The 26,741-nt window shown below is 44.0% G+C and overlaps 1 protein-coding gene across 1 annotated transcript in view; it reads right to left on the reverse strand.

Moving 5' to 3' along the window:
- Nucleotides 1-469: 469 nt before the first annotated feature.
- Nucleotides 470-26,741, reverse strand: part of LOC306798259 (XK-related protein 6-like) — a 46,880-nt gene continuing 20,608 nt past the window's right edge. Inside the window, exons 2-3 of the mRNA XM_079298236.1 lie at nt 2,082-2,197; nt 470-539 (exon numbers count right to left, since the gene is read on the reverse strand). Coding sequence (XP_079154362.1) covers nt 2,149-2,197 — 49 coding nt within the window. The 3' untranslated portion in view covers nt 470-539; nt 2,082-2,148. The remainder of the gene's footprint in view (nt 540-2,081; nt 2,198-26,741) is intronic.

Here is a 26,741-nt window from a genome sequence, read left to right on the forward strand (position 1 = left end):
TATGCTGGCAGAAAGGGATCAAAGCTAATTTCTCTAACTTGCTTAATCTTCTGCAGAGATGTCTGAACTCTGGAGACACAGCAGGCTGGGAGTTAAAGCTTTGCTCTCTCACAGGGTTCAGCAGTGAATGAGGGAGAACAAAAATCCTGGGGAGTGGAGTTATTGCTGATGAGCTTTTAGAAAATCAGGGAATCACAGGATGGATTGGGTTGGAAGGGACCTTAAAAATCATCTTATTCAGCCCTGGAGTGTCCAAGGCCAGGTTAGATGGGGCTTGGAGCTTGGGACAGTGCAAGGTATCCCTGCCCATGGCAGAGGGGTGCAACAATTTGGGTTTTAAGGTCCTCTCCAACCCAAACCATTCTGATTTCATGATTCTCTTTATACCTGGATCAGCTCTGCTGAAAAAATTCCAGAAATTTAAAGTAATCCAACCAAACAATAGCAAAAGAAAATAAGAATCCACTCCTTCCCACATTAAATGAAGCAGATTGATCCAAGCACTGGAACATCTCACCACCCATAAAAACCTTTCATACCTAAAAAACAAAGAAAAGAAAAGAATAAAATTAAATAAATAGTAATGCTCAAATCTTAACTAAACCATTAACAAAAGCCTGAGCACCCTTTCAGTGAAGGAACAAATAAATGGAATAAATTTCAGCAGTGTAATTTAACTATTCCAAAGCCTTTAGGAAAATAATTGTACAGGTGGGTGCCAATAGATTGGTAACTACATCTTAAACTAGGACAGCAATTGGAATTTCTTTTGGGATCAGATCCTTCCACACTCAGTGCTCCCTTTATGCTCCTAAGAGGATGCTGGTAACTGATAAACCCAGAGCTCCAGGAGAAAAGTCTACTTTGAGGTGTAAATCAGCTTTTACACTGCAATCTAGAAATGATTCTGCTGGATAAAAAGCACAAAAAATTAAATACAAAGAGTCTCAATCACCTCAAATAACAATTAGCCATAAGTGGATACATTATACCACAGACATGTCTCTGCTCTGTTAAATATTAATTTAAATGGACACATTTTAAAAGACATACAATAGGGATAAGCACTTTTTGTTAAAGGAGAGCAACTCTTGTTAGTGAGTAAGAAAGGAAAAGCTCAGAGGAGAGCAGAATGAAGGATTTCAAGCAACAACAGTCCAAGGATAAGAAAAATACAGGTACAGTAACCTGATACAATGATATGCATGCACACATGTGCATTCAGTGCAGCATTTCTAATTAATTCCTTAAAATCTTGAATTGCAAGCTAAGTAAGATAATATATTGCTGATCTCCAGATCTGTGAGATCATTCAGCTTTACAAGAATGAGTCCAGCCTGGAGTTACACTGAGCTAAAACACACATGGAGCTGAAACCAGCCCAGCTCTGGCATCAGCAGCTGCCACTGCAGAATGTGCACAGAGCTCTCTCCAAGCTTCACCCACACCCCCAAAATAAACCCTGTGCCAAAACACAGCAAATACTCTGTCAGAGAACAAGATGTAAAGCTGCTTGGATCTTTTTTTTTTTTTTTTTTTTTTTGGCTTCCTTAAGTTCCAGCTCGAGGAGTGCTTGGGAATGCTCTGACACAATATCAGCCTGAGCTTGTGCCCACCTTATTTCCTCCACTGGTAGTAATATTATATTATTATATTATTATATTATCACATATAAACTTTCTGGTGATCATTTACTAAGAAATTTGATATATTTGCCAATTCCCTGTCAACACAAAACTTGATTTCACTCTTAGTTATGAAATCATAGAATCACAAAATTAAAGAATCAGGGGATGGTTTGGGTTAGAAGGGACATTAAATCTCACCCATCCATGGGCAGGGACACCTTCCACTGCTCCAGGCTGCTCCTAACCCAGCCTTGGACACTTCTCATGCAATTTTTTGTTTTGTACCATGCTGCCTCCCAAAGCACTTTTGGGGGGAATTATGGGACACCCAGGATATTTGCAAGAGAAAACCCCATGGAAAAGGAAAGAGAAGTTTTGCAAAGCAGCAGAAGTTGTGTCTGAAGACAAGAACAGAAGAGTGACAGCACAACAAGGCTTTCTTTGACTCATTACCATTTTGTTGGAGGTTTTCCAGAGTGCTGGTCTCCTACAGCTCCTTCTATGATGGAATCAGGTGATGTCAAAATAACCCAAATTCTGCCTTAATGCTCCGTTCTCTTTGGTTTAAGCTAAAAACAAAGACACACATGGATGATTATGGAATGGAAAACACACACACAAAAAAATGAAAATAATGCTTATTTGCAAGATTCTGTCATGAACAATGAAAACAAATAAATATAAACAAAGGACAAAACTGCTTTATCTTAAACAATGGGTATAATGTATATACATTAAAATATATACACATTGGAATAAAGGGATGAAAATAAGGGAAGAAACCACATTGTGTTTGCAACAAATGATGGAAATGAACAAAAATCTGCTTATAGGAACTGAAAACTGCCATGGTGTAGCCCTGACTGCAATTACCACCACCTCAGCCACAAACAGCACATCTGGGGAGGGAGGGGGATTATCAGGGGCTCCTTTGTCAGCCCCAATTACCTGCCCTGTGTGTGTGTACACAAGGCTTAAACATTCAAAGGAATTTGCCTCCAAGAAAAGTCATCTTTATTGTCATTGTCCCCAATTTCATGGGTAGAGCAGGACACAGCCCTGCTGTGTGTCAGCACAGTCCCCAGTTTGAGGAATCCACACTGACACGACAAGAACTAATCCTATTATTTCCTTAACTCCATCTGAATAGGCATTTTCCAAGTCCTGCTTCTTATTGTAAGTTTAACCCATGTGTTAATTCTCTTACTGAGATCTCAAGCTGCTTTCTCTAGAATCAGGGATTTAGGGGAATCAAATCCCTTCTATTCAATTTGCTACTTAAGAGACAAACCTTTCAAAATTAAACTTGCAGGCTGTTTGCCTGAAAAACATCATTTCTCTTTCCAAGGAAAGGATCTCTAAAACCCGTTTTAAGCACACAGAGAAGTTTTTAGCACATCTCAAGTTTAAACCTGACAGCAGCTGCCTTGAAGTAAGAACCAGGAGGGGTGAAATTCATCAGGGGAAAGATTTTTAGTTTATTTTAATACCAGCTGGATGAGTGAGCAGCCAAGCAGTGCTTTATTTGAGTAAATTATTTCCTATTATTGTGATTCTCCTCCAGTAAAGCACAGTTACAGAATTGTTTGGGTTGGAAGAGAACTTAAAGGTCATTTTGTTCCAATTCCCTGCCATGGGCAGGGACACATTCCATAATCCCAAATTGGTCCAAATCCCATCCAACCTGGCCTTGAACAATTCCAGGGATGGGACAACCACAGCTACTCTGGGATATATTCAAAGGTGAACAAGTGGGAAAAAACTTGGGCAAAACCCAACTCCTCACAGACACTTCCTGTGGCTGAAAAAATTTTTACATCCTGCTCAGGGGAGTTTTCCTTTCTGTAATCAAATATTAAATTATGAAACCTTATGAAAACAAACACACACACACACAGACACTTTCTGTGCTTTCCAGCAAAGCCACAACAACAGATTTGCTGGGGGGCTGCAGGAACTTATAGGTAGCATATTAAATAATGATTGAAAATAAATCCAAATAATTAAGCTTAAATTTTAATACCTACGTACATTTCTCTATAATTCATCACCAACTGCATTTTCTGAGGTTCCACGAGAGGCACTGGATTTAATTTTAATTATGCATTTATTACATAATTCACCAAATTCAGTAATGTGCAGTGAGTGTCTCAGCCATTGAAGTGAGTAACGAGATTTATCAGCCCAGTTTGTCACACAACAAACAGGATTCAGAGCCTTATAAAGGCTGGTGATGAAAGATACATGGAGGGAGGGAAGAACCAGCAGCAGCTTTATTTCCATGTAATAATGCTAATAATATGCAAATAATTCCCCATCTTAATGAATACTTCAGATGAATGCCACGTTCCAAGCGGGGATGGCACAGGGAGGGAGGGAACTCAGCTGCTGGGAGTGTTCAAAGCTCTTTGGAAACCACCAAAAACCTGGGATTTTTGAGCTTTTTGTGTTTTCTGGTACTGATCCCCAGGAAAACACTGCTTTTGACCTGAGGCTTCCAAATTTAAGTGATGGAGTTAAAATCACAGGTGTGTAGTTAAATAGAAGTGTGTGATTTCACATGGTGGAGGGTTTGGAATTTGGGGTTTTTGGAATATAGGAATAGGTATGGGATGAGATGGAAGATTTTGAGTGTTGTTTCTTTCTGTCTTCTTCCTTCTCCATGGTTTCAGGTAGTAATTTCAGGTTAGACAGTTAGTGCTGCACTGTGTGTCACAGGAGTTTGGTTATTGGGTCAAAAGTATAAATAAGTGTTAATTCTCTATTAGACTGTTTAGCTTTAAGGGAACTTGTAACTAGATAGGTTCCACCTCCATTTTGCTCACTTTTAGCTGGTAGCTAAATGTGTTACAGAACTCTCTGGACTTTAGATAAGATTTAATAAACAAGCAAGCTCAAACACAAGTAAATTTGTCTTGTGTTTTTAATCCTGACTCTGAATGAAGACAAAAGAAAAATAAAAATAAGCCACTAATTAAGTGGTGCAGATACCACCTTTAGAGTGTCCTGTGCAGGGCCAGGAGCTGGATCAATGATCCTGATGGATCCCTCTGAGCTCAGGATATTCTGTCATTCCATGACCCTCACCCACCAGCAATGATGTGGATAATTTTAACAGACAATAATTTTAATCCCTGTAAGGATCTCCATCCAGAGTCTGGAGCACAGACATTTTATTTGCCTAAACTTCAGGAGTGTGGGACTTGCTCTCCTAAATACTTCTGGGGACTCTTCAAAGCTGCATTTGGAAGTTTCTCCTGAATCCCTGCAATTGTTAGAGGAGTGAGTCTTGCTGTCCTTCGACAAACATTTCAATGATTTTTTTTTTTTACCATTTCCAAAGCTTTTGCAAACTTTTCCCCTTTCAGCAGGAATCATCTCCCCTGGGACACTGGGCATGTCTATTTGCCATGCTGTTTTTTCCCCCTATTATTTCAGTCTCAAACATCTTCTGGGAACTCAAATATTTAAGACTTACAACCTCCTCACGAAGCCAAGCCAGCATCCCTTCCCACGTTCTCACTTGAAATCCACTTTTTTTCAGTCCCTTTCATTCAGCTTCCTACATCCACACATCCTCTGGGATTTCCAGCCCATCTCCTCTCTCAACAAAGTGTTGGGAGAAACAGGAACTTTAGGGGGGGGTCTCCATTTGCAAGAAGATCCCCCCAATCCTCCTTTTTTTCCAGGCTGAGCCCTCCAGCTCCTTCAGCTGTTCCTCATGGGACTCCTCTCCAAATCCCAAATTCCTATGGAACAAAAAGGCCCCAAATTCCCCAAAGTTCACCCTGGTGCTGAATGGGGGTGGTGGATCACTGAGTTGCTCACTGAGTGCAGAGACACTCTGAACTGAAACTGAAACTCAATCCTCACCTTTGCTTAAAGGATACCCTGAGACACCAGATGACAGTGGGCTGTGACCAGGAATTTACTGCAAAATATCAAAGCTGCTGCAGGAATGAGGAAACCCTGAGCCAGAAAAGACACAGAGACTCTGCTGCACCCACTGAAATGCAGAATCTCAAAATAAATTTGACACCAGGACCACAGAATGGTCTGGGATGGAAGGGAATTTAGGCATCACCTCCAAACCCCTGCCAAGGGAAGGGAAACCATTCAACAGACACTGCTGCTCCAAGCTCTGTCCAGCCTGGCCTTGGACACTGCCAGGGATCCAGGGGCAGCCACAGCTTCTCTGGGAATTCTATTCCAAGGTCTCCCCACCCTTCAAGCCAGGAATTCCTTTCCAATATCCCATCCACCACTCCTCTGGCAGTTTGAAGCCATTCCCTGTGTCCTGTCCCTCCATCCCTTGTCCCCAGTCCCTCTCCAGCTCTCCTGGAGCCCCTTTAGGCTCTGCAAGGGGCTCTGAGCTCTCCCTGGATCCTGCTCTTCTCCAGGTGAGCACCCCCAGCTCTCCCAGCCTGGCTCAGAGCAGAAGCTGCTCAGGGAATACACCATCTGAGACCAAAACTGGACAAATTATTCCTTTTCTATGAATTTCATGAACAACACAAGTGTGCAATACTCTTCCATCTCCAAAACACGCTGCTCTAATAAAACACACAGCACTGCCAAGTAGGGCACCATGAAAACATTCAGACTTCAAGTAATATCACAAATTTGCAAGAACTCACAAAGCCCTTAATGCTTCCCCAAATAATTTCTGAGTAGATCCAAGCTCACAAAGGAAAACAAGCAGGGAAGGAACAAGGGAGTGACTTTTTACACGGGCTGATAAGGGATGGGACAAAGGGGGAGAAAGAGGAATGATTTAGATGGGACATAAGGAAGAAATTCTTGGTTGTGAGGGGTGGTGAGGCCCTGGCTGAGGTTTCCCAAAGAAGCTGTGGCTGCCCCTGGATCCCTGGAAGTGTCCAAGGCCAGGCTGGATGGGAATTGGAACAACCTGGGATGGTGGAAGGTGACCCTGCCCATGGCAGGGGTGCAAGTTTCACAGCAGAATTGTTTCAACCTGTTCATTGATTATAGAATCACAAATAAGCAACCAGAGCAGCACATCTGAGCTCCCAGGTGGGGAAACATCACTTAATAAAGGAATTTTGTGGGCAGCAGCACCAGAGCTGAAAACCTTTATTCTGGCCTCTACAATCAGCACTTGCAGCACTTTGTTGACACAACAGAACATGGCTCAATTTCAAACACCGTTGAGGTTGAGTAATTTCAAACATCTTTTAATGTTTGTAGAGAGTCCAGAGGGAAGTTGGTGGAAAAGATCTCCAAGGCAGCCACGTGGAAATAAGATACAAACCCCTTCAAATCACTGCAGAGCAGGAATGGAGACAGAGCAGGGAAAAGGGGAAAGGTGAGGATCCACACTGCCAGCTGAACTGCTTAAAGCATTTATTTATGTCCAGTGGCTCTTTGCAAGTTCACAGTGTGCCTTGGGGAGCAGCAACAGACCAATTCCATCAACACAGATTGGTGCTTCAGAAGTAAAATTTTAAGTGTAATCCATACTCCTATTTCTTCTCATGGCATGAACACTCCTTTTAGAGGGAGGTCATTCTCCTGTTCTCTTCCAGTACCAAAATTGTGCATGAGAAATCAGATAAGACATTAATACAGCTGGATTTGACTTGATTATACACTAGAGCATTGGTGCTTTTAATGAAAATCTGGGAAAGATTGCTGATAAATGTGAGCTGGGAACAATGACAGGGAAAATAAGGTTAACACTCATCTACAGAGCTTCCCTAAAACTCCTGAGGTCAAGGGAAAGCCCTTTTAAAGTCTAAATTAAATTTACAAAGGACAACTGTTGGAATTAGAGCCTTTTTCAGAGTGGGATCCAGCAGCAGTATCCCAGCAAGGAATTTCAGGATAACAAACAGTGAACACAAACCAGCACTTAGGGTTTGTGTCATTATTTGGTCACTCCTATAATGAGGATTCAGAGTAAGGAAATCTGTCCTGAGGACACTGAGGGAAACACAGCTGCCCTATTGGAACAGAAATACCCTGCAAAAGTGTCCCTGGAATGAGAAGTTAAATCAGATGTTAAAAAACCTTCTCCCACACCACCTCAGAGAGCAGAGAAAGCCTCAGAGGCACCAGCAGCTGCTGAAATTGCTCCTTCTAAGCCTGTCCTGACACCTAAAAACCTGAAACCTTTTCCTGAAGGAAGATTTTCTCAGTGCAGCACAAGCTACTGCACCAAGCCACAATTAATTTGCCATTTGCTCCCACCCAGCAGAGGTAAGGAGTAAATCAGCACCTTTGTCACAGATGCCACAGGGTTTTCCAGACAGACAGACAGACTGTAAGTGCTGCCCTGCTGGGACACAGCACTCCAGTCACTGGCACATTAAGAGGATCATGATCCCAGCATCACTGTGGGAACACTCCCAACAAATAGCTGTTTTTCCAGCCTGATTTCTCCAGCTTCCATCACTTCCATCACATTTTGATGCAGATTCTTCCTGTGAGCAGACTCATCACTGCACAGATAACTCTGTCCATCCAGCCCAGACAACACATTTGTTCACACAAGGCTGTGGTATATGGATTTTTCCTTCCAAAAAAAAATGAGGAGTGTCACCATTTTCCTATCATTCTTCTGGAGCAAAAGTGATCTTAACTACCCCCTCTTAAAAGCTGGAGCACATTTCAGGAGAACTCCACTTTGTCAGGCCATGGGGAGGTCACAGATCAGGCTGGCAGGTGGAAAAGGAGGTTTAAATGTGTTTTTAGGGTCACCAGAGGAGGATCCCTCATCCATTTGAGTTTTCAGCAGCTCTCTACTGCATGAATGCAAAGCAGTCTCAGCTGAATTTCACTAATTCCTTCAAAGGCTCTCTTACACTCATCTGCACAGATTATGCAGTAAATAGCTTTAAGAAAGCACTCTCTAACCCCAACAAGGCTATTCCAAAAATAAGGCTTAACCAGCTGACCTCTGATTATCTTCAGCAGTTCACCCATCTGTCTCCAATACACAAATTCCAGCCTCCAAGCAATGCCTCCTTCCCTGAGGTGTCTGAACTGGCTGTTAATAATCACAATGCTCCTCGATGAAACGGTGACATGGAAGTGTCCAAACTGCCCCCAAAAAGCTGAGTGAGGGTTCAGAATGCTTAAAACCCTCTTGGAATTCACCAAATCCCAGGGAAAGGACATTAAAGGAGCATTTCTGCTCTCAAGTGACACATGAGCACTACCCCATGAGGATTTGTCCCCCTGTCTCACACTTGGACAAAATCAGCCCAAATTAAGTGAACCCAAGTCCTAAAATGTTCATTAACTCCCACAGTGGCTTTGGGAAGAAACTTTTCCTCTAGCTTTGCCTTTTGTAGTGACAGTTTTACAAAATTTGGGAGCTGTGAAGAAAGCTGGGATTGCTCAACAACAGCTTTCATGAAGTGCAGCAGGCTGCAAAATAAGTGACATTTGAAGCTAAAAATGAGTGAATTATTTCCTAGAGGTGGAGCAGCTCCAAGGTGGTGGCACCATGCTGCAGTTCCTTTATGGCCTTCTCCTCCCTGGACACCTCTGCTGCCATTCCACAGGAGCTGCAGGACACACAGCATCCACCAGGACACCTAAGGGTTATCCCAAACCTCCTGGGGTATCACAAACTTGAATTTTTCTCTTCTGCCTCAGGTTATTTTGAAGTCTCAGCCACCTTTAACTGCAGTCATGAGCTTGCTCAGCCACCAATCAAGGAAAGACAGAAAGGCTTGGGTTGGAAGTGACCTTAAAGATCATCCAGGAGGGAATATAAAGATCATTCAGATCCACCCTGCCATGAGCAGGGACACCTTTCTCTATCCCAGGCTGCTCCAAGCCCTGTCCAGATGCTGCCACCCTCCTGATGTCTGTGGATTAGGAGAGCAACTTTAGTTGTTCCATCCCTCTAAAAGTGATGTTTGACCCTTTCCAGCCTGGAATGCAGCCTCTTTAACATCCAGTATGGACACTGTAAGCAGCTGTTGAATTTGAAGGGTTTCCACTGAGTGCATTTTGAAGTTAGGTCTCTTCAGGTCCAGATTTTTCTCACAGTGCATTTGAAATCACACAGAGAGATCCTGATCCTGGCAGGGCTTGGAGATTGTTTTGATTGCAAAAGAGACAAAAAAAAAAAAAATGCACAAATGCATCTTAAAGAAAGGAGAAGATGGAACAGGAGCTTTCAAATAGATGCAGCCTTGATAAAGACAGGAAAAAAATCACAGAAAGTGGAAACCAGGGAGCACCAGTCTGGGAAAGAGACCTGCAAGAGGGGATTATGACTTTGATTAACAATCTCTGCTCAGGGCTGGGGCAACAGGAGCAGCAGTGGGCAAAGCCACCCCTGGGAAGAGGTGAAGGAAGGAGGGAGCTGCTTTCCAGGAGAACTGAGCTACAGGGACTCTTCACATTCCCATTATCCATGAGGGAAGAGCACAGGGCACTTCCCATGGAAATAAATCTTGGCTCAGGAGTGGGACAGAGCTGTGAGAGTGGGGAAAGCATCCACACCCATTTCCCCTGCCCTAACTCAGAATAGATCAGTATTTTGTCACCTTTCACCCTGAGTATTTCAGGAGAAAAGGAGGATGCAAACCCAGAGCAACGCTGGGTGGGGCACCTCCAAATTCCAATGGTGAAGCCAGCAAAGCTCATGAGATGTCACCTCTCACCCTGAGGCCACCAGAAGGGTAACAGGGGCATTGGATGCACTTGTAACCTGGGTTTATGTAAAATTCTCCCTTCATACTCATCATGAGTCCTCCTGTATAAAACACTGTGCAGAGTGTAGATCTAGATGGGATATTAGGAAAAAAAATTTTTCTTGTGAGGGTGGTACAGGTTTCCCAGAGAAGCTGTGGCTGTCCCTGGATCCCTGGAAGTGTCCAAGGCCAGGCTGGACAAGGCTTGGAGCAACCTGGGATAGTAGAAGTCTCCTGGCCATGGCAGGGGTTAGAATGAGAAGAGCTTTAAGGTCCCTTTCAACCCAAATCATTCTGTGATTCTGTGATATAACAGAGCAAATTCTCTCCCTTCATCTCAAATTAAATTTAAGCATGAAGCAAAAGCAGCTGCATTTGTGTAGTGATACATGAAAGTGTCTGCAAAGCATTTTAGGATCCTTCAGGAAAAATGCTAAATATCTGTTCTATAATTCAATGAATGTTAATATATTCATCACAGATTTCAACTCTTCAATTGCACGGGAGAAAAACAAGAAAATTGGTGCTTGTTGCAGTGTTAGAATGCCAAGGGATGGAAGCAGTCCAGAGTCTTGGAATATTCAAGTTTTCTGTGGGATGCAGGGAAATCCTCCATGAGAACACAAGCAGAGCCTGCCTGCTGTGGGATGAGCAGTGAGGGCACACTCAGGCACACTGGCTTTGACAAAACCACAAACCAGCTGTTGTTTGAAATTCTGTGCTTGCCAGAATCAAACCCAAACTGTCCTCACACAGAGAGCTCTGCTCCTGCTTGCCAGGCAGAGCCAAGTGAATCATTCTCCTTGCTCCTTTTGCACTTTGTGCCCTTCTAAAAAGCTGTACCTGAGATGGCTCCCTGTGCCAGCAGCTCTTGCCTGACACGACCTGGTGAGGACAGGGCTCCAGAGCACAAAGGCAGAGAGCACTTGCCCTCCTTTTCCCAGGCACGCCATTCACTGCTACTCCAAGGTATTTTTGTTCCCTGCTTGGAGTGACTCTGAGCACATAACTGCCCTCCTTTGTTCAGGCTCTTCAACAAGAGAACCCACTGCTTTTGCAGTGTGCTCAAACATAAAGACTCCCAGCAATACCGTGCATTTAACCAGCTGGGGCTATTTTAGCATGTGCTAAATTAGGGGAGTGTTTGTAATGCACTCACCTAAATGATCGGTGCTCACACACCTCCTGCTTTTACACCTAGGTGGCAAAAAATAAATCCCTGCTGAGGTGTAGCCATATGGGAATAAGTTCTTCTGTGGCTTCCCTGTAATTTTCCCAAAAAGTTCTGCCATTCATCTTTTCCCACAGCATCCTGGGTGTTTCAGTGGCCATTTAAGCAAATCAGTTCAGATGGCAGGAGTTCCTCTGAGCCAGGCTGGGAGAGCTGGGGGTGCTCACCTGGAGAAGGATCCAAGGAGAGCTCAGAGCCCCTTGCAGAGCCTAAAGGGGCTGCAGGAGAGCTGGAGAGGGACTGGGGACAAGGGATGGAGGGACAGGACACAGGGAATGGCTTCACTGCCAGAGGGCAGGGATGGATGGGATATTGGGAAAGAATTGCCCAGAGCAGCTGTGGCTGCCCCTGGATCCTTGGAAGTGTTCAAGGCCAGGGCTTGGAGCCACCTGGGATACTGGAAGGTGTCCCTGACATGGCAGGGGGGTGAAATGAGATGATCCCTAAGGTCCTTCCAACCCAAACCATTCTCTGATTCTATGATTTTTGCCCCCAGCCCTGTTACAAAGCTCCTCCCAATAATACTGTTTTTCTCCCAATAATACCCCTCCTCCTGACAGCTGCAGTGCCTTTGCAGGAGGGGCAAGAGAAGCACCTCAAAGTGAGAGTATTATTCTCCAGCAACTCTTCTGTTCCCCTGGTTTCCAACAACATCCTCCCCCTGCTGCACTTACCAAAGCCCAACCTGAAAATCAGCCCTTAAAACAACATCAGCAGTTTTTAAACTCCACCCAGCTGTTCACTGGAAGGAGGAGGGAACAAACTGCCCTGGGAGGCAAACTCCAATTCAGCTCCATTCAGCCAGAGAAACTAAAATGTTCAAATAAAATACAGGTGCACAGTGGTGAACCCCTGAGCTGGCAGATAACAGGGTGGGCAAAGCACAGGGTGTGCTTGCAGGGACAAATTGGGATAGTGGAAGGTGTCCCTAGCCATGGCAGGAGGTTGGAACAAAATAAGCTTTAAGGTCCCTTCCAACCCAAACTATTCTATGACTTCAAGAAATACAGCAGGGTTACAATACTTTTAACATCTGGTTACTTTTTGATGCTACTCTCAGAAAATGTTTGCAAAATGGCCATTCAGCATCTCATCTTGATTATCTCAATGCCATCAAATCCATGGATTTTGCCTCGTAGTAAATGCAGAGTGTAATATTTAAGCATTTCAGAGTTTCAAGGATGCAAAAGCCATCTCAATCTTAAGAGCCTCAAGAAGCAATAAATCATAACAGCTCAGACAGGAGTTGTTTTTGACTCAGTATTACTGAGGTAAATTACTTGTAGCATTACAGAAGAGTAATTCAGTGAGTGAGAAACGAGCAGCAGCACTTTGGTGATAAGGTTAGAGAGATATTTGTGCTAACGAGGACATTTAAGCTCCATTTCAAGGCAGACTCTGGAGCCCTCAGCGGTGTCTCCTGCCTTTCTCCAGGGACCAACTCAGTATCACTCTCACATCCTTCTCTGGAGTGATGAAAGCACATTATAGGCTGATAAAAGGCAATCCGTGGTATTTCTTACAGGTCTCCAAAGATCAGCAATTTATTAAAAAGTGCTTTTCAGGAACCAGGCAAAAACAAAACATTCTTCATCAACATCTCACACCGAATCCATCTTCCCTTAAATAAACACATACAAACTCACTCTACCCTAATTGCTGCTGTTCCACATTTGCAAATTCCAAGTGGTGATGCCTCTCTGCTTGTCAGCAGAGATTTATCAGCCCTGCTCCATGTCCAAAGGTGACACGAGTAAATGTGAGTGTGTTCTGAGCACAAACCCCTCTCTCTGCTCCTGAGATGTCCCATCCACAGCAGTGCACAAACCCAGGGTGACAACACAGAACACAACAGCTTAAATAATTAAAACCAAAGTGATAATTATCAAATGAAAGAACAAAGCAGCTCTGAAGCACAACGAGCTTTGCTTTGCTTTATCCTCCCATGACTTATTTGCAACAGGTCTCACTGTGAATTAACAGCAATGAAGGGATGCTCCAGGGCTTGGTTAAAGGCTACTGCATCCAGCTGTTCATCTGTCATCAAAACACAAAGAAACCACCAGAAAATTAAAGGTCTGAAACTCACTTCCCACTTAAAACCACCCTGGAAGTGCAAACATGAGAATAAATTATACTCCTCCAGCAGCAGCGTAAATGAGCTGTAGTAGAAAGGCTGATCCAGCTGAAGATTTCAAGTTAAAAACTAAAGCAAATCCAAGTGCAGATGTTTTGTAGTCTGGTGCCTTGTGCAAATGCTGCTTGCAGTGTGTGCTGGAGCTGCTCAGCTCTGCTCTGAACAGCACCTGGGAACTGTCAGACACTAAAACCAGGCATGGAAATGCCCAATAAATGTAACCATCCAAAAATTTCTTTTACTGTGTCTGCACCTTTGCTGGTATCAAAATCCCTGTCCAGCTCACCTGCTGCCTGGAGCTCTTTGATTCATCCCTGCAGCTGTGAAAAGCTTCAGCCAAGCCCCTGTGTGTGAAATCAGGGGAAATCAGTTAAATCAGCCTATTGAAGTGGAATAACCAGGCAGGGAACTGAGTATCCATCATGGGTCACACTGGTGGAATTCAGGCCTGTTTTCCCCTTGGCTTCCCCCAAGGCACTCTGCACACAGAGTGACACCTTCAGCTGTCTGCACTGATGGGGGTCACCACCCAAAAATTCACCTTGGTAACTCAGTGCCACCCCCAGGAGCCCAACAATGAGGGGCTGACACAAACCCTGCTCTGTTCCAAAGGTGTTTGTTCCAGGACCTGGCTGTCCCTGAATTCAGTGTTAATATCATTTTTCCACACTGTCATTTTTTAAAACAAATAAGACTAAAATTGGAAGATGTACCTGAGTGGCTCAGACAAAACCTGCTCTGACAGGGGGGCAAGGTCAAGAAACCCTGTGATTTATTGACTCTGGGATGTCTGAGTCACAGAATCATAAAATCAAAGAATCACAGACCCTGGCTGGAAAAGACCTTTGAGATCACCATGTCCACCCATCACCATGTTCACCACTAAACCATGTCCTCAACTGACACATACACACACTTTTGGAACACTTCTAGGGTTGATGACATGGACATCCTACCCTGAAAATCATAGTTATCCAACCTTACAGTCCATAAAACCTTATTCTCCTTTTTCTCCCAAAATTCTGAGGGGTTCTGCTTCACCACTGAGACTCCAGAATGCATCACCTGAGTCTGTTATAGTGCACTGAAAGCAGAAAAACTGTAAAAACACACATCCCAGGCTGATATACTACCAAACTGAATTGGGTGAGGTCAGAATATTTTGGTAGAGAATGATTTGAGCAGCTCATTTTTCTAAATGACACCTCGGTGCTGAAAGCGAGCGGCGCTCTGCGTTTTGCTCCAAGCCTAATTCAATTTCACTCTGTCTCAGAAAAAGAAAACAGCACATTAATCCCAAATCCTGTAAACACAGAGTTGTAAACATTCCCCAGCACCCTCCCCACCCATGCTGAGGAGGGCTGGCCTGTTTTCCAAGCCTGTGTGAAAGCAGATGGCAGCCACCTAATTCGGATTCGGTGCAATCTGTTGCTGGTGGGGAAAAAAAAAAATATATATATACTTAACTGCTTTTCCTTACAAATGTAAAACCTGGGAAGTTCAACCCACTCTGTAGTTTTGTGAGATGCTTGGTAACAGTTTTGCCAACAGAACCAGCTCTGTTCAGGGAGAACACATGCTTCTTGTTCTCAGCCTGAACTCTGCAGTGAAAAATCCCCTTGGATCATTCTGGGAAGGGAGAGTTGTCTGTGGGCTCAGTTCTTACTCTGGCTTTGCACCCTGCAAGTGCACCACTCATGACAACATCATGATACACTGAGACACCTTGTCTACCTCATTTTTTATCACAGATCTTATTGAAAATAAAAATATATTACAGCATATATAAAAGCTTTTTGTGTCCACACACCACATGCTGATGGTGAATTCCCACTGGTTCAGAGAAGTTCTTCTTGTGAGGCACAAAACTGGATGTGAGATTTTGTGTGTGACCAACAAAGGGGCTCAGGTCACTTCTCTTTTATGGTTTGGCTCCTGTTTAAAGAGATGCTGAGATGCTGGTGGCTTCCCTTTTCTGGGAAGCTCATGGGGCTGGGGAAGGGGCTGGAGAAGCAGGAGAGGCTGAGGGTGCTGGAAAGGGGCTCAGCCTGGAGAAAAGGAGCCTCAGGGGAACCCTATGGCTCTGTATAATTCCCTGACAGGAGGGGACAGCCAGGGGGGTCAGGCTCTGCTCCTGGGGAACTCTTTCTTTCCCTGTACATGCTTAGAAATTTGTTCAAGAGGACTCAGCCCATGATGCTTTCAGGGGTGAAAATGGAGCTGGCTGCCCTGTAGTTCCTTGGATTGTCCTTGTAGCAATATTCACCATTTTCCCATCATCTCCATGAATTTTCAGAGTGGCCTTGCTTTGACCCCAGTGGAACCCATGGATCTGCAGGTAATCCCTGACCCCATCCTTACCCACTGCTGATGTTCCTCTGTCTCATGGCAGAGGCCATGGAATCATGGAATCACTTAGGCTGGAAAAGCATTCCAAGATTATCAAGTCCAACCATTCCTCCAGCACTGCCAAGCCCATTATTAAACCATGTCACACAACCTTTAAAAACATCTTGCTCTTCTTGAAATGCCCTTGCAAGGATCAACTGTAGGTGAGTTCTGGCTTTCCTAACACAAACCAAACATGCCTGGATGATGTTTAAACCTCCACCCTTGTAGCCAGACTCTGCTTCTACCTCCTGAATATTGCTTTTTTTTGTTGCATATTGAACACCAAATGAACCCTTTGCCTTGTTGTGCCTCTAGCAGAGTTCATAGCACAATGCCTCAAAGTGAAAAACCTCTTCAAACCCACTCAAAACTCAGGGCTTTGATAGTTCTTCTCTCCAAGCATGAAACACTGGATAATGCTGCCAGTGATTAGTTAAACCTCTTCACAGCAGCCTGTAAATAACCCTGGCTTGACACAAATGCCAGTGGTCACAAAGCTTCAAAGTCCTTCTTCAAAACTGGCCGATTTTATCTGACTGGGTTTCTGGAATGCATTGGAGAGGTTGATTCTATGTGATACAATCAGGATGTTTTAGTTCCTGGAGATAAGTTGACACTTCTCCTCCTACCCACAGCTAGAGACTTGAGAAGCGTGACACAGATTTCCTACAAACTTACAAATGTTTGCTTGGCTGTTTCAGCAGCCTCAAAGTGCCTTAACTGCATTTTTTTTTTTTTTAATAAAAATAACTAAATGCTGAAGTTACAACATTTCTGTCATCCCTGATGTTTATAAACATTAAATGAAGCTTTCAATGAGCATGTTCATGCTGTCACCAGCACAGAGCTGCCTCCCTTTGGTGTTTGTCTCTTGAGGAGAAATGCAGCTGTGAATGCCCCTGTCCAAAAGCAACAGCAGAACCTGGTCATCAGCTGGGGAGTTTTGTAGAGCTGGGAACTTTATTGGAATAATGGAAAATGTACCAACACACAACACTAAAAAGATCTATTGGCTGTTCTTTCTCTTCATTGAACTATTTAATTTTTTTTTTCTCTGATCTCAATCCAAATAATACTTTTCAACACTTTGACCTGAAAACTCCTCCTATTACTGCTACCATCAACTCTTCACCTAAATAACATCAGGGACTTTTCCCTATACCATATACATTTCCTTGGGGCATTAATCAATCAGATAAACAAACTGAAAGGGGGGAAGTTTAGATTAGTTATTTTAGGAAAAAAATCCTCCCTATGAGGGTGGGGAGGCCCTGACACAGGCTGTGCAGAGAAGCTGTGGCTTCCCCATCCCTGGAAGAGTCCAAGATCAGGTTGGACAGGGCTTGGAGCAGCCTGGGATAGTGGAAGGTGCCTGTGATCCTACAATGTTAGACTAGTCACCCACCTTGGAAGATGTGCTGCCTGTGTAAGGGAAAAAAAAAAACTCTTCAGGAGATGGCAAAAGGACCAGTCCACTCCTTCCACTTCCCTTTGTGGAAACAATTACCAGAAACTGCCCTGCAGCCTGGAAGAAGAGCTGGAGGAGTTCCTGACTTGCTCCTGTGCTAAAGGAAAAAAGCCTTTTTAACCCATTTGGAATAAAACCACACCAAGACTTCTCTGCAACTTCAAAAAGCCCCAAGACCACCAGAGCTCCAGGAGTGTTTGGACAATGTTCTCAGGCACTGGGAGGGATTGTTAAGGTGTCTGTGCAGGGCTCTGGTGGGTCCCTTTCAGCTCAGGACACTGTGATTCCTCTTGATAAGCTCCTGGGTGAGCAGAGGGAGAACATCTCTCCTCAAGCAATGCAAGTTTGGCATTTCCCACCTGCTCTGCCTTGGAACAGCTGCTGTGGCTGAATCTCACCCAAATCTGCTCTGCTGACAAAGCAGCACTGCTGTAGCCTGGCCTTGTTCACTGCTGCTTGCCCCAGATGGGGAACTTTGGGAACTGAGGCAGCAGCTGGCACAGATGGGATGCACCAGCACTGAATGAAGAAGGCTGGTCTCAGGTGATGCTGCTCCCCTGCCAAAACCACTCTGGAGACTCTGCAGAGTGACCAGCACTGGAAGAGCTGAACCAGGCTCTGCCTTCTCCTCTGGACAGGGTCTGGCTGCTTCCCTTGGGCTCTAAGTCACCACTTCAGGGCTGCAGTGAGATGCTGGACCAGTGTCCCCCCTCAGGGTCCATCTGTGTGCATCAGTTCAGTCCCTGGCAAAACAAAATCCAGCTCAACTCTGTCACACCATGGGCTTGGAATGATGTGCTGGCTCTTGACCCATCAGGTTTCCTGTTAGCTGATGGCAAGACCAGGGGATGAGTTTTAGTGCCCTGGAGCCAAGAGAGAGACTCCCCTCTGTCTCTTAACAGTGTAATTTCACAGAATCCATCTCTCCACAAATACTCCTGCTCACTTTAAAGGTTACAGACGTGGTTTCACAAGATTTATTTTTATGAAATGAGACTTTTATACTCCTTTTTATAAATCATCTGATCTCCAAGTATACTTCAGCTGTGATATTAATTGTAAAACCCACATGTAGCCAGGCAGAAATGTTAAACAGGGAATGCTCAAGAACTGGAGAATTATATGAGGGATGCTCAGTGCAAGGACAAGCCAGCATCCTGCTGAGAACAGAAGATAGGCACATGCAACCACCTTTCACTGATCATGTGAAAAAACTTTGGGAAAGATGAATAAATCCAAGGGATAATTAAGAAGGGATTGTTTTTGAGAAGTGAACTGCATGAAATGTGGAGAAAGATGTCAACACTTCCTTTTAACACCTCCTCCAACAAAGCCTTCCACTTTCAGCCTCTGCCATACTGTGTAGATCAGTTCTCAGATCTTTCAAAGCAGAGTGCAGCTCTCCAGTCTTACACTACTTCCAGAATATTGATCCCAAGCATGCAAAAATCAGCAGTCATAATAATTATGGGTTTTGGAAGCAGCTGCTTTGTTGTAACTTGGACAGAAATTACATGTCAGTGAGAAGTAGGTGAGATATTACTGAACCTACTTGGCCTAAATAGCAACAAGTCTGTGTGTCTACAGCAAAATGGGAAAGATCAGAGTTGTCTAATAAGAATGTAATTCACTGCCTCAGAATGGAAGTTTTGGCCAGATCTTAATGCTGTAAAAATTACATTTGTTTCAGCAATCAAATCTCCCTCTCATTACTTCACTGCTATCAGGCTTCTGATATATCAGGCTTCTGATATAATTGACATGATCACTTTCAACAGGGAAGTCTGGATTTCAGAACAGCCAATCTTGTCCTCTTTTTCTGTAGTACTTTACACTCATCCATTTATAAAACCAGATTTTTTTTTTCCATATAAATACTCCCTTCTAGAAAAATACCTTCAAAATAGTTCCAATGTCCAGCTAATTAAGAATACAAGCACAGTGAAAAACACAAAAAGAGTTTCTAAAGGGACAAAACCTCTTCCTTTTTCATTTAAGATTAGCAGGCTTCCTAATTATTTCTGTCTGTGTAAAAGCTTGTCCCCAAGATGATGACACCCCTCTGAACACCCTCATTCACACCTGCCCACAGTTCTCCCTCTCCAGGGATGTGACAGCCCAGGCTGTGACCTGTCCTGCTGAATTCTGGCCTTCAGAAACCCTTCTTGGTGATAAAACTGATTTATAGAATAACTTCTCCCATGGTCACAACAAGGCAGCCTGTTGTAAAGTCCTGCTACCAAACAGTTGTGACATAAATCATCCTCTGCAGCAACTGAGGCAGGAAAAAACACTACACAGAATCATGGAATGGGTTGGGTTGGAAGGGAACTTTAAACATTTCTATGTTTAACCCCCCTGCTATGGGCAGGGATATAAACTTGCTTGGGGCTCCATCCAATTTGAATTTTTGCACCATAAAAGATGTCCCCTAAATCTATTCTGCTATCCATAACTGTTATACTCTCTGCACAAATTCCTCCTCCCTAGGATTCTCTCATTCCTGCAGGAGTTATCCCTTCCTCTGTGCTTGCAGACCTACTCCTGCACTGCTCAAAACCTAAAAAGACAGCCAAAAAAAAAAAACCCTCAAAAACAAAAGAACCTAAAGCTTAGACGCCTGGAATTTCCTCTTAACACCTCTTCAAGCATTCAGTGTTCATTGAGCCTTTCATTTCCTTCTCAAATAACCTCCCACTGAGTTAAACCAACACAATCGAACACAATCTCAGTAACCAGGCCAACACACGGAGCTCCCAGAGATGCAGGAACACGTGGAGATCTGTCACACCCCCTCCAGCAGTGCTGGGAAAACAGAGGATCAGATTATGGCATCACTTCTCCCCAAAATTTACCTGCCAAACAGGAATGAGATGGACACAGAGAGGGGCAGAGGGGTGATGAACTCGGTGAAAAATAGTCACAGAATTATTCAGCCTGGAAAAAAAACTCTGAGATCACAGAGTTCAACCTGTGACACATCCACACCTTGTTAACTGGGATAATTGGTGTGTCCTGTAAATTCTCACAAACATGGCAGCTTTTATTCCACTGGACTTGGAATAGGTTTTTCTTTCCCTTCTGTTTTCAGGGACTCAGCAACCATTTGTGATCTGAAAGATCTGTACTGAAAACTCTGATTGAAATGGGTCAAAATCACAGGGGCAGGCTCTGTGTCTCCTGCACACATGCAGAACACCAAATTAAGGATCAAATAATTTCACAGAATCACAGAAGGCTTTGGGTTGGAAGGGATTTAAAGGCCCATCCCATTCCAACCCCTGCCATGGGTTCCACTAGCCCAGGTTGCTCCAAGCCCTGTCCAGCCTGGCTTTGGACATTTCCAGGGATGGAGCAGCCACAGCTTCTCTGGGCACCCTCTGCCAGTCTTTGCTCAGTCTCAAGGGGAAGAATTCCTTCCCAATATTCAATCTAAATCTAAAATTCAAAATAGCCTAATTATCCAGTGCTTTATGCTATGCTTTTCATGATTCAGATGCTCTGATTTCATAATTCAGGATATCAGGAAAAGAAGCTAAAGATCACTATGGAAAACTCTAATCATGTTTTCTCCAAAGTTTATTTAGAAATATAAATACAGTATAATATAAATACAACCACTATTTCTTCTTAGCCACCCTGCAAAATTCGAGGAAAACTCAATAAAAGTGGCACACTTTAGACATCTTTTTATTTCACTTGACCACAACACCCTCTTCTTCTGGCTTCTCTGCTACAGTACAGAAACTTCCAGGACTTTCTCATTCCAGCTTCCTCTGTGCCCCAAATCTTGGGCTCAGCTCTGTCACATTTCCAGGATCCTTCCCCACGCTCTAACTTGTGATTCCCTCACTGTTTACCTCCCCAGGAACATGATACCTTCCAAGTGCTTATTTTAAGAAGCTGTTCAGATCCATGGAGAGCAGCAAATCAACTCAGTGCCACCCCCTGCTTCAGTTTCTCCACCAAACTGGGGCAATCCTTGGCATCTGTGAAGGGAGCAAGGAAGATCCCACCTCCTCCTCTTGGTCTCCATCCTCCTCCTGCATTTCTGGCTTTCTTTAAACTCACATTGCCAAAAAGGACATTTCTATCATGAGAGAAGAGTCTTCTTTCTTCTCCTGCAGACTTCAGGGTGGCAAAAGTTAAATTTTTTTTTTTTTTTTCCTAGTGAGATTTCCCTGGTTTTACATGCAGAGCAGAAAAACACAAGAGTTGGAAAAAACTGGTTGTTCCTGAGGAACAGATAGTCCCTCTGTGGGAAGGGATGTGCTGTGAACCTGTTCCCTTCCCACAGGGATGTTCAGCACTTCCCTAAGTGATCAGAGACATCCTGAGTCACCCTGTCAATCAACAGCATCCCTTAAAATACAACCACCAGACTATTTTCTCCCAGCACATCAAAACCACACAGCAAACCAGGTACCAGAGAATCCATCATGGAATTATAAAAGGGTTTGGATTGGAAAGGACCTTTACAGATCCTCTCATCCCAACCCCTGGGATGATGTCCCATGGGCAGGGACACCTTCCACTGTCCCAGGGTGCTCCAAACCCATCCAGCCTGGCCATGGACACTTCCAGGGATCCAGGGGCAGCCACAATTTCTCTAAGCACTCTGTGCCAGGCCCTCCCCACCCTCACAGGGAAGATTTTTCTCCTAATATCCATACTAAACCTACTGTCTTTCATTTTGAAACCATCCCCCCTTCTCCTGTTCCTCTAGCCTGTGGTACAGAATCTCTCTATCCTTCTTGTGGGGTCAATAAGGTAACCCCAGAGCCTTCTCTTCTCCAGGATGAGGAATCCAAATCCTTTCAATCTTTCCTCATGGGCTGGGTGCTTCTTCCCTCTAGGATTTACCTCCAGGTACAATTCTTCTTTCCTGCTTTCCTCCCACCCCACACATCCACTGTGGATTAGAAGTGAAAAAATACTAAATCCAAGATAAACCAGTGATGACAAGGCCCAGCTCTACTGGAATAACAAATTCCTGTTCTGGCTGCAAGGTCAGCACATCTCCAGGCTCTGGAGTCTGCCAAGACAGCACATGGATATCACAGGGACCCTGACACAGGCTGACAGAGATGTTTTCCTCAGATCCTCTGCCAGGTCTCCTGTGTGCCAGAATATTCAACCACCTCCATTCCATCCCTGAGAAAACACCCCCAGCTCTGCCTTACCCTGAGCCATGGATGAGATCAATCTGCAGCACAGAGAGCAGCAGCTCAGGTGATGCCAACCAGCCAAGGTGCTTTTTATTTCAATTTTCCATGCTCTGGAGTGATACCTGATGGCTGCTGAGCCAAACCTGCAGAGCCTGGCATTAGGAGCTGCATTTGTGCTTCCTCAGAAAGGCAGCAGTTAATGGCATTCAGGCTGCCTCCAGAATCATGAAAATATCTTTATTAAGCATGTCAGGAAACGCAGAGAAACGCTGTGTTGAACAATTGGCCGTAGCAATGCTACTCAGCTCTGCAAAGCCAGCCTGGATCACATCTGATGGGCTACATAAAATATATGTCAGCATTTTCCTGGCAATAACAATAGAGTACTTGCTGAAAAAAAAAACCTTAACAGGTTGCAAATAAAATATTTGGAAGTGTGGTCACTGCAGAGCTTAACACACTCAGCTGGAGACTCACATGTCTCAATCGCCTTAGAGGAGAGCTGAATAAGCTCAACTTTTTCAGGTATATTTAGACACAGTGGTGAGTCTAAGGGCTTCTTATTTTAGGTATAAAAAACATTTTTACTTAGCCCTATCAGTGCTTTCCTGCCTATAGACATATGACCTGAGGGGGAAAAAAAAAAAGGAGATGAAAGCAGGAAAGTAAGGCCAGTGTAAGGACTGAGGCACAGGCAGCAAAGTTTTTTCTGTGAGGCTTGAAAACTGCTGTGCTTAGTCATGAATGAAATCAGAAATATTATATAAGAGGTAGAATAATAAAATATGCTGAGTTGGAAGTGATCCACTCCTGGCCCTGCACAGACAGCCCAACAATCCCCCTCTGAGGCTGAGAGTGTTGTCCAAACTCCTCTTGAGCTATGACCAGTCCCTGGGAGCCTGTTCCATGCCCAACCACCCTCTGGGGAAAGAACCTTTTCCTAATAACCAACCTAAACTTCCCCTGGATGTAAAGACAGAGGAAAAGTACTAAATTGAGGAGATGGAAAATTAAAAAAAAAAAAAGGCAGAAACAAACATAATCAAACAGACATAGAACTAACTTTTAAGGAGTTTTAGTATTGGCTGGGGTCTTAAAAGAGTACCAGGAGTAAGGAATGTACCCTCAGAGATCATTAAATGGGTGATTTCTGCTGGGGACTCTGTAGATTTTGTGATTATGAGTAAAAAAATCCATCTGGCACAACAAAAATACAAGAACAAAATTCAACTTCACCTGGAAAGTCACACCCAGGCAGTGACTGAACACTGGTTCAGATGAAACTGAGCATTTCTTATAAGTGAGGAGACTCTTCCCAACTTTTCCCACCATAACATCCCAGGCTCATCATGTACTGGAGGATTTGGGAAAGGAAGGGCTGTGCACTTATCCCCAGTGATGCTCTGAGAGGAGCAGGGCTGGGCTGGTGGCTGTGCTGTGCTTTGGGTACCTTTGAAGAGACTGACACCAGCAGAAACAAAGCACTTGCCTTTCTGTGAGTGCAGTCATCCCAGGAGAGCACTTCTGAAAGGTTTAGGGAGCCTTTTGATTAGAGGGGAAATTGGAAATCCTAGCTACAGATCCTAGCACATAACAGGCCAAAACCTGCTGTCACCAAAACTACCCATTTAATTTTATTTTTTTTCACAGCTCTACCAGAAAATGAGTTACACACAAAACAAGATTAAGGGGAAGGAAGAACAGAAAGGGCTGTGAGTGTGGTCTCCCCATCACCTCCATGGATAATCCCTGCTTCAGGTAATTCCTGCTTTGTCCAAAGCTACCACAGAGAAACCCCTGTGCTCACCTGTTTTATCTGTGATTTCTCTTTACAGGTGACATGACTGGATGCTAATTTTGATGTATCTTGACACCTAACAAGGCTCCTGATCTTACAAGTGCCTTTCCCACCCTTTCCAGCCCTCATTGCTCCTTGAAAATCTGCATCAAACAAGGATTTTGCCTTAATCCCAGCAGTTTAAAGTAGTCACTGTGCCACTGAAGGATGGTGTCCACTCATGGTTTGCCATTGATATAAAAAAAGGAAAAACAACCCACCTAAGTAGAAACTGTGACAGTCTTGAGCCAGAATTTAGTGACTGATCCTTCTCACAAAGATTTGCAGCAGGGGACACAGGACCCACCCCTGTGGGATGGGATGTTGGGATGGATGTTGGGATGTCTGTGCAAAGGAGAGAGCAGATTCCAAACCTGGCTGGACCATCCTGAGACCTGACAGGCCAGGTGAGTTCCAGAGCAGAGAAAAAAGGTTTGAGGAAGCAAAGCTTTACAGGAGCAGCAGGGTGGGGAGATCTGGCAAGCCCACTGCAAATGTAAATTTGCTTTTCTTAGATTATTTAGGGTCTCCCCCTAAATCTTCCTTGGCCCTGCCTTGTCTAACACTGGCCCTGCCAGAGACACTAATTTCCCTGCCCCATCTGTTTGGATTTGCTTACTTCCTAATTTATCCAACGCCTAGCTCCATGGTGGCTAAGCATTTTAATCACAGTGATTAACACACTGAGCAAGAACAAAACAAAAATGGTTAATCAAAGGCTATTAGCAGTGTTTGAATGTCTAGACACCGTTTTACACATGAATGCTGGTTAACGATCATCTCCCCAGAACGTTCCCTGATTTATTCCTTCCCCTGCCAGCTCCACAGTTTGCCACCACCACGGCAGAGATTTTGACCCATTTGGCACCAGGAGAACACAACATTCTCCTGCAGGAAACACTCAGGCTTTTCAAGCTGCCTGAAGTGCTTTAAACCACCAGCAATCTCCAACAAGGGGAAATCCTCAGCTCCATCCCTCATCCAGTGGGATGGAGATGAAACCTAGGATGCTCTGAATTCCCTGTGCCTCCAACATAAAGAGGATCCTTCCCAAATCGAGGAGGAAATGCCAAAAAATGTCATTATTAAATAAACAATTAAGCAGTGCTTGTCACATCCAGGTATTATTTATGCACAAACATAAGGAGATGGGGATTCATAAAAGCCTGGGTTTGCTCCTACACCCCTGAGTGTTGAACTTTCCACCCCAAAATTACTCCCAAACAGAGCCCAGTGCCCAGCTGGGAATATGAACTCCCTTGGGTGAAGGAATGTCTGTCCAAAAAAAGGCTCTGCCTCAAGGATTGCTCACAGGGATACACAAGGAAAGGAAGGGATGCCCAAATACCTGGACAAAGCATTAATTTAGGAAGCCCAGACCTCTAAGAATGAGTTATGTGGGCAGGGAAAGTGTCTTATCTGTGTTTATAAAGCCCTGTGTAAATTAACAGTCTTGCACAAACAGGATTTAAAACAAAAATACAAGTGCAGCAAGAGGGTTTATGGCTTTAAATACATCTCCAGTGGTTTAGGTTGTGAACACAGTGCTCAGTGGGTTATTTATGAGTCACAGCAGCTTCAAGTAAAGCAGAACTGTAGCTTTGGTGGAGGTTTTTTTATAGTTAATACAAATAAAAGCCACCAAAAAAGTTTGGCCACTTTCAATTCTGCTGTCCTCAACTGGTCCTTCTGTCACTGAGCTTTTTCTGAGGTCCCTTTGGCCATGTAAGTTTTATTTTTCTTATAAAATAAAGCCCCACAGCTGCAGTTCTGAGCTCTGGGCAGGTTCTGGGCTCAAAGGCTCCAGTAAAAGCTGAGTGCTGGGTGAATCATAGAATCATTAAAGATGGAAAAGATCTGTAAGATCACAGATTTCAACAGTTAACCACGATAGCCATGATAACCAGTGAAATTAAAAATGCTACATTCCCATACCAGCACACACACAGTCACCTCCCTCAGGATAACAAAGGTTTAATTGGTGGTAAACTGGAAAGAAATGGAATGAGCACAAGGAATTACCTTTATTCTACCCAAGTTTTTATCTCTTTTCCAGCCTATCATCAATCCAGGGATATTATCATGTTAGCTCAATCTTTCCCTTCCTTGAAAGGGTATGTTTACAGCAAAATAGCAGTTCTGGGGGGGTTCTCTCTGATGAAATCCTATGAAAACACCTATCCCAAGTCTCAGTGCTGTGCTGAGAAGA

This window comes from Erithacus rubecula (assembly GCF_903797595.1).
Source record: "Erithacus rubecula genome assembly, chromosome: 2".
Classification (NCBI taxonomy): Eukaryota; Metazoa; Chordata; class Aves; order Passeriformes; family Muscicapidae; genus Erithacus; species Erithacus rubecula.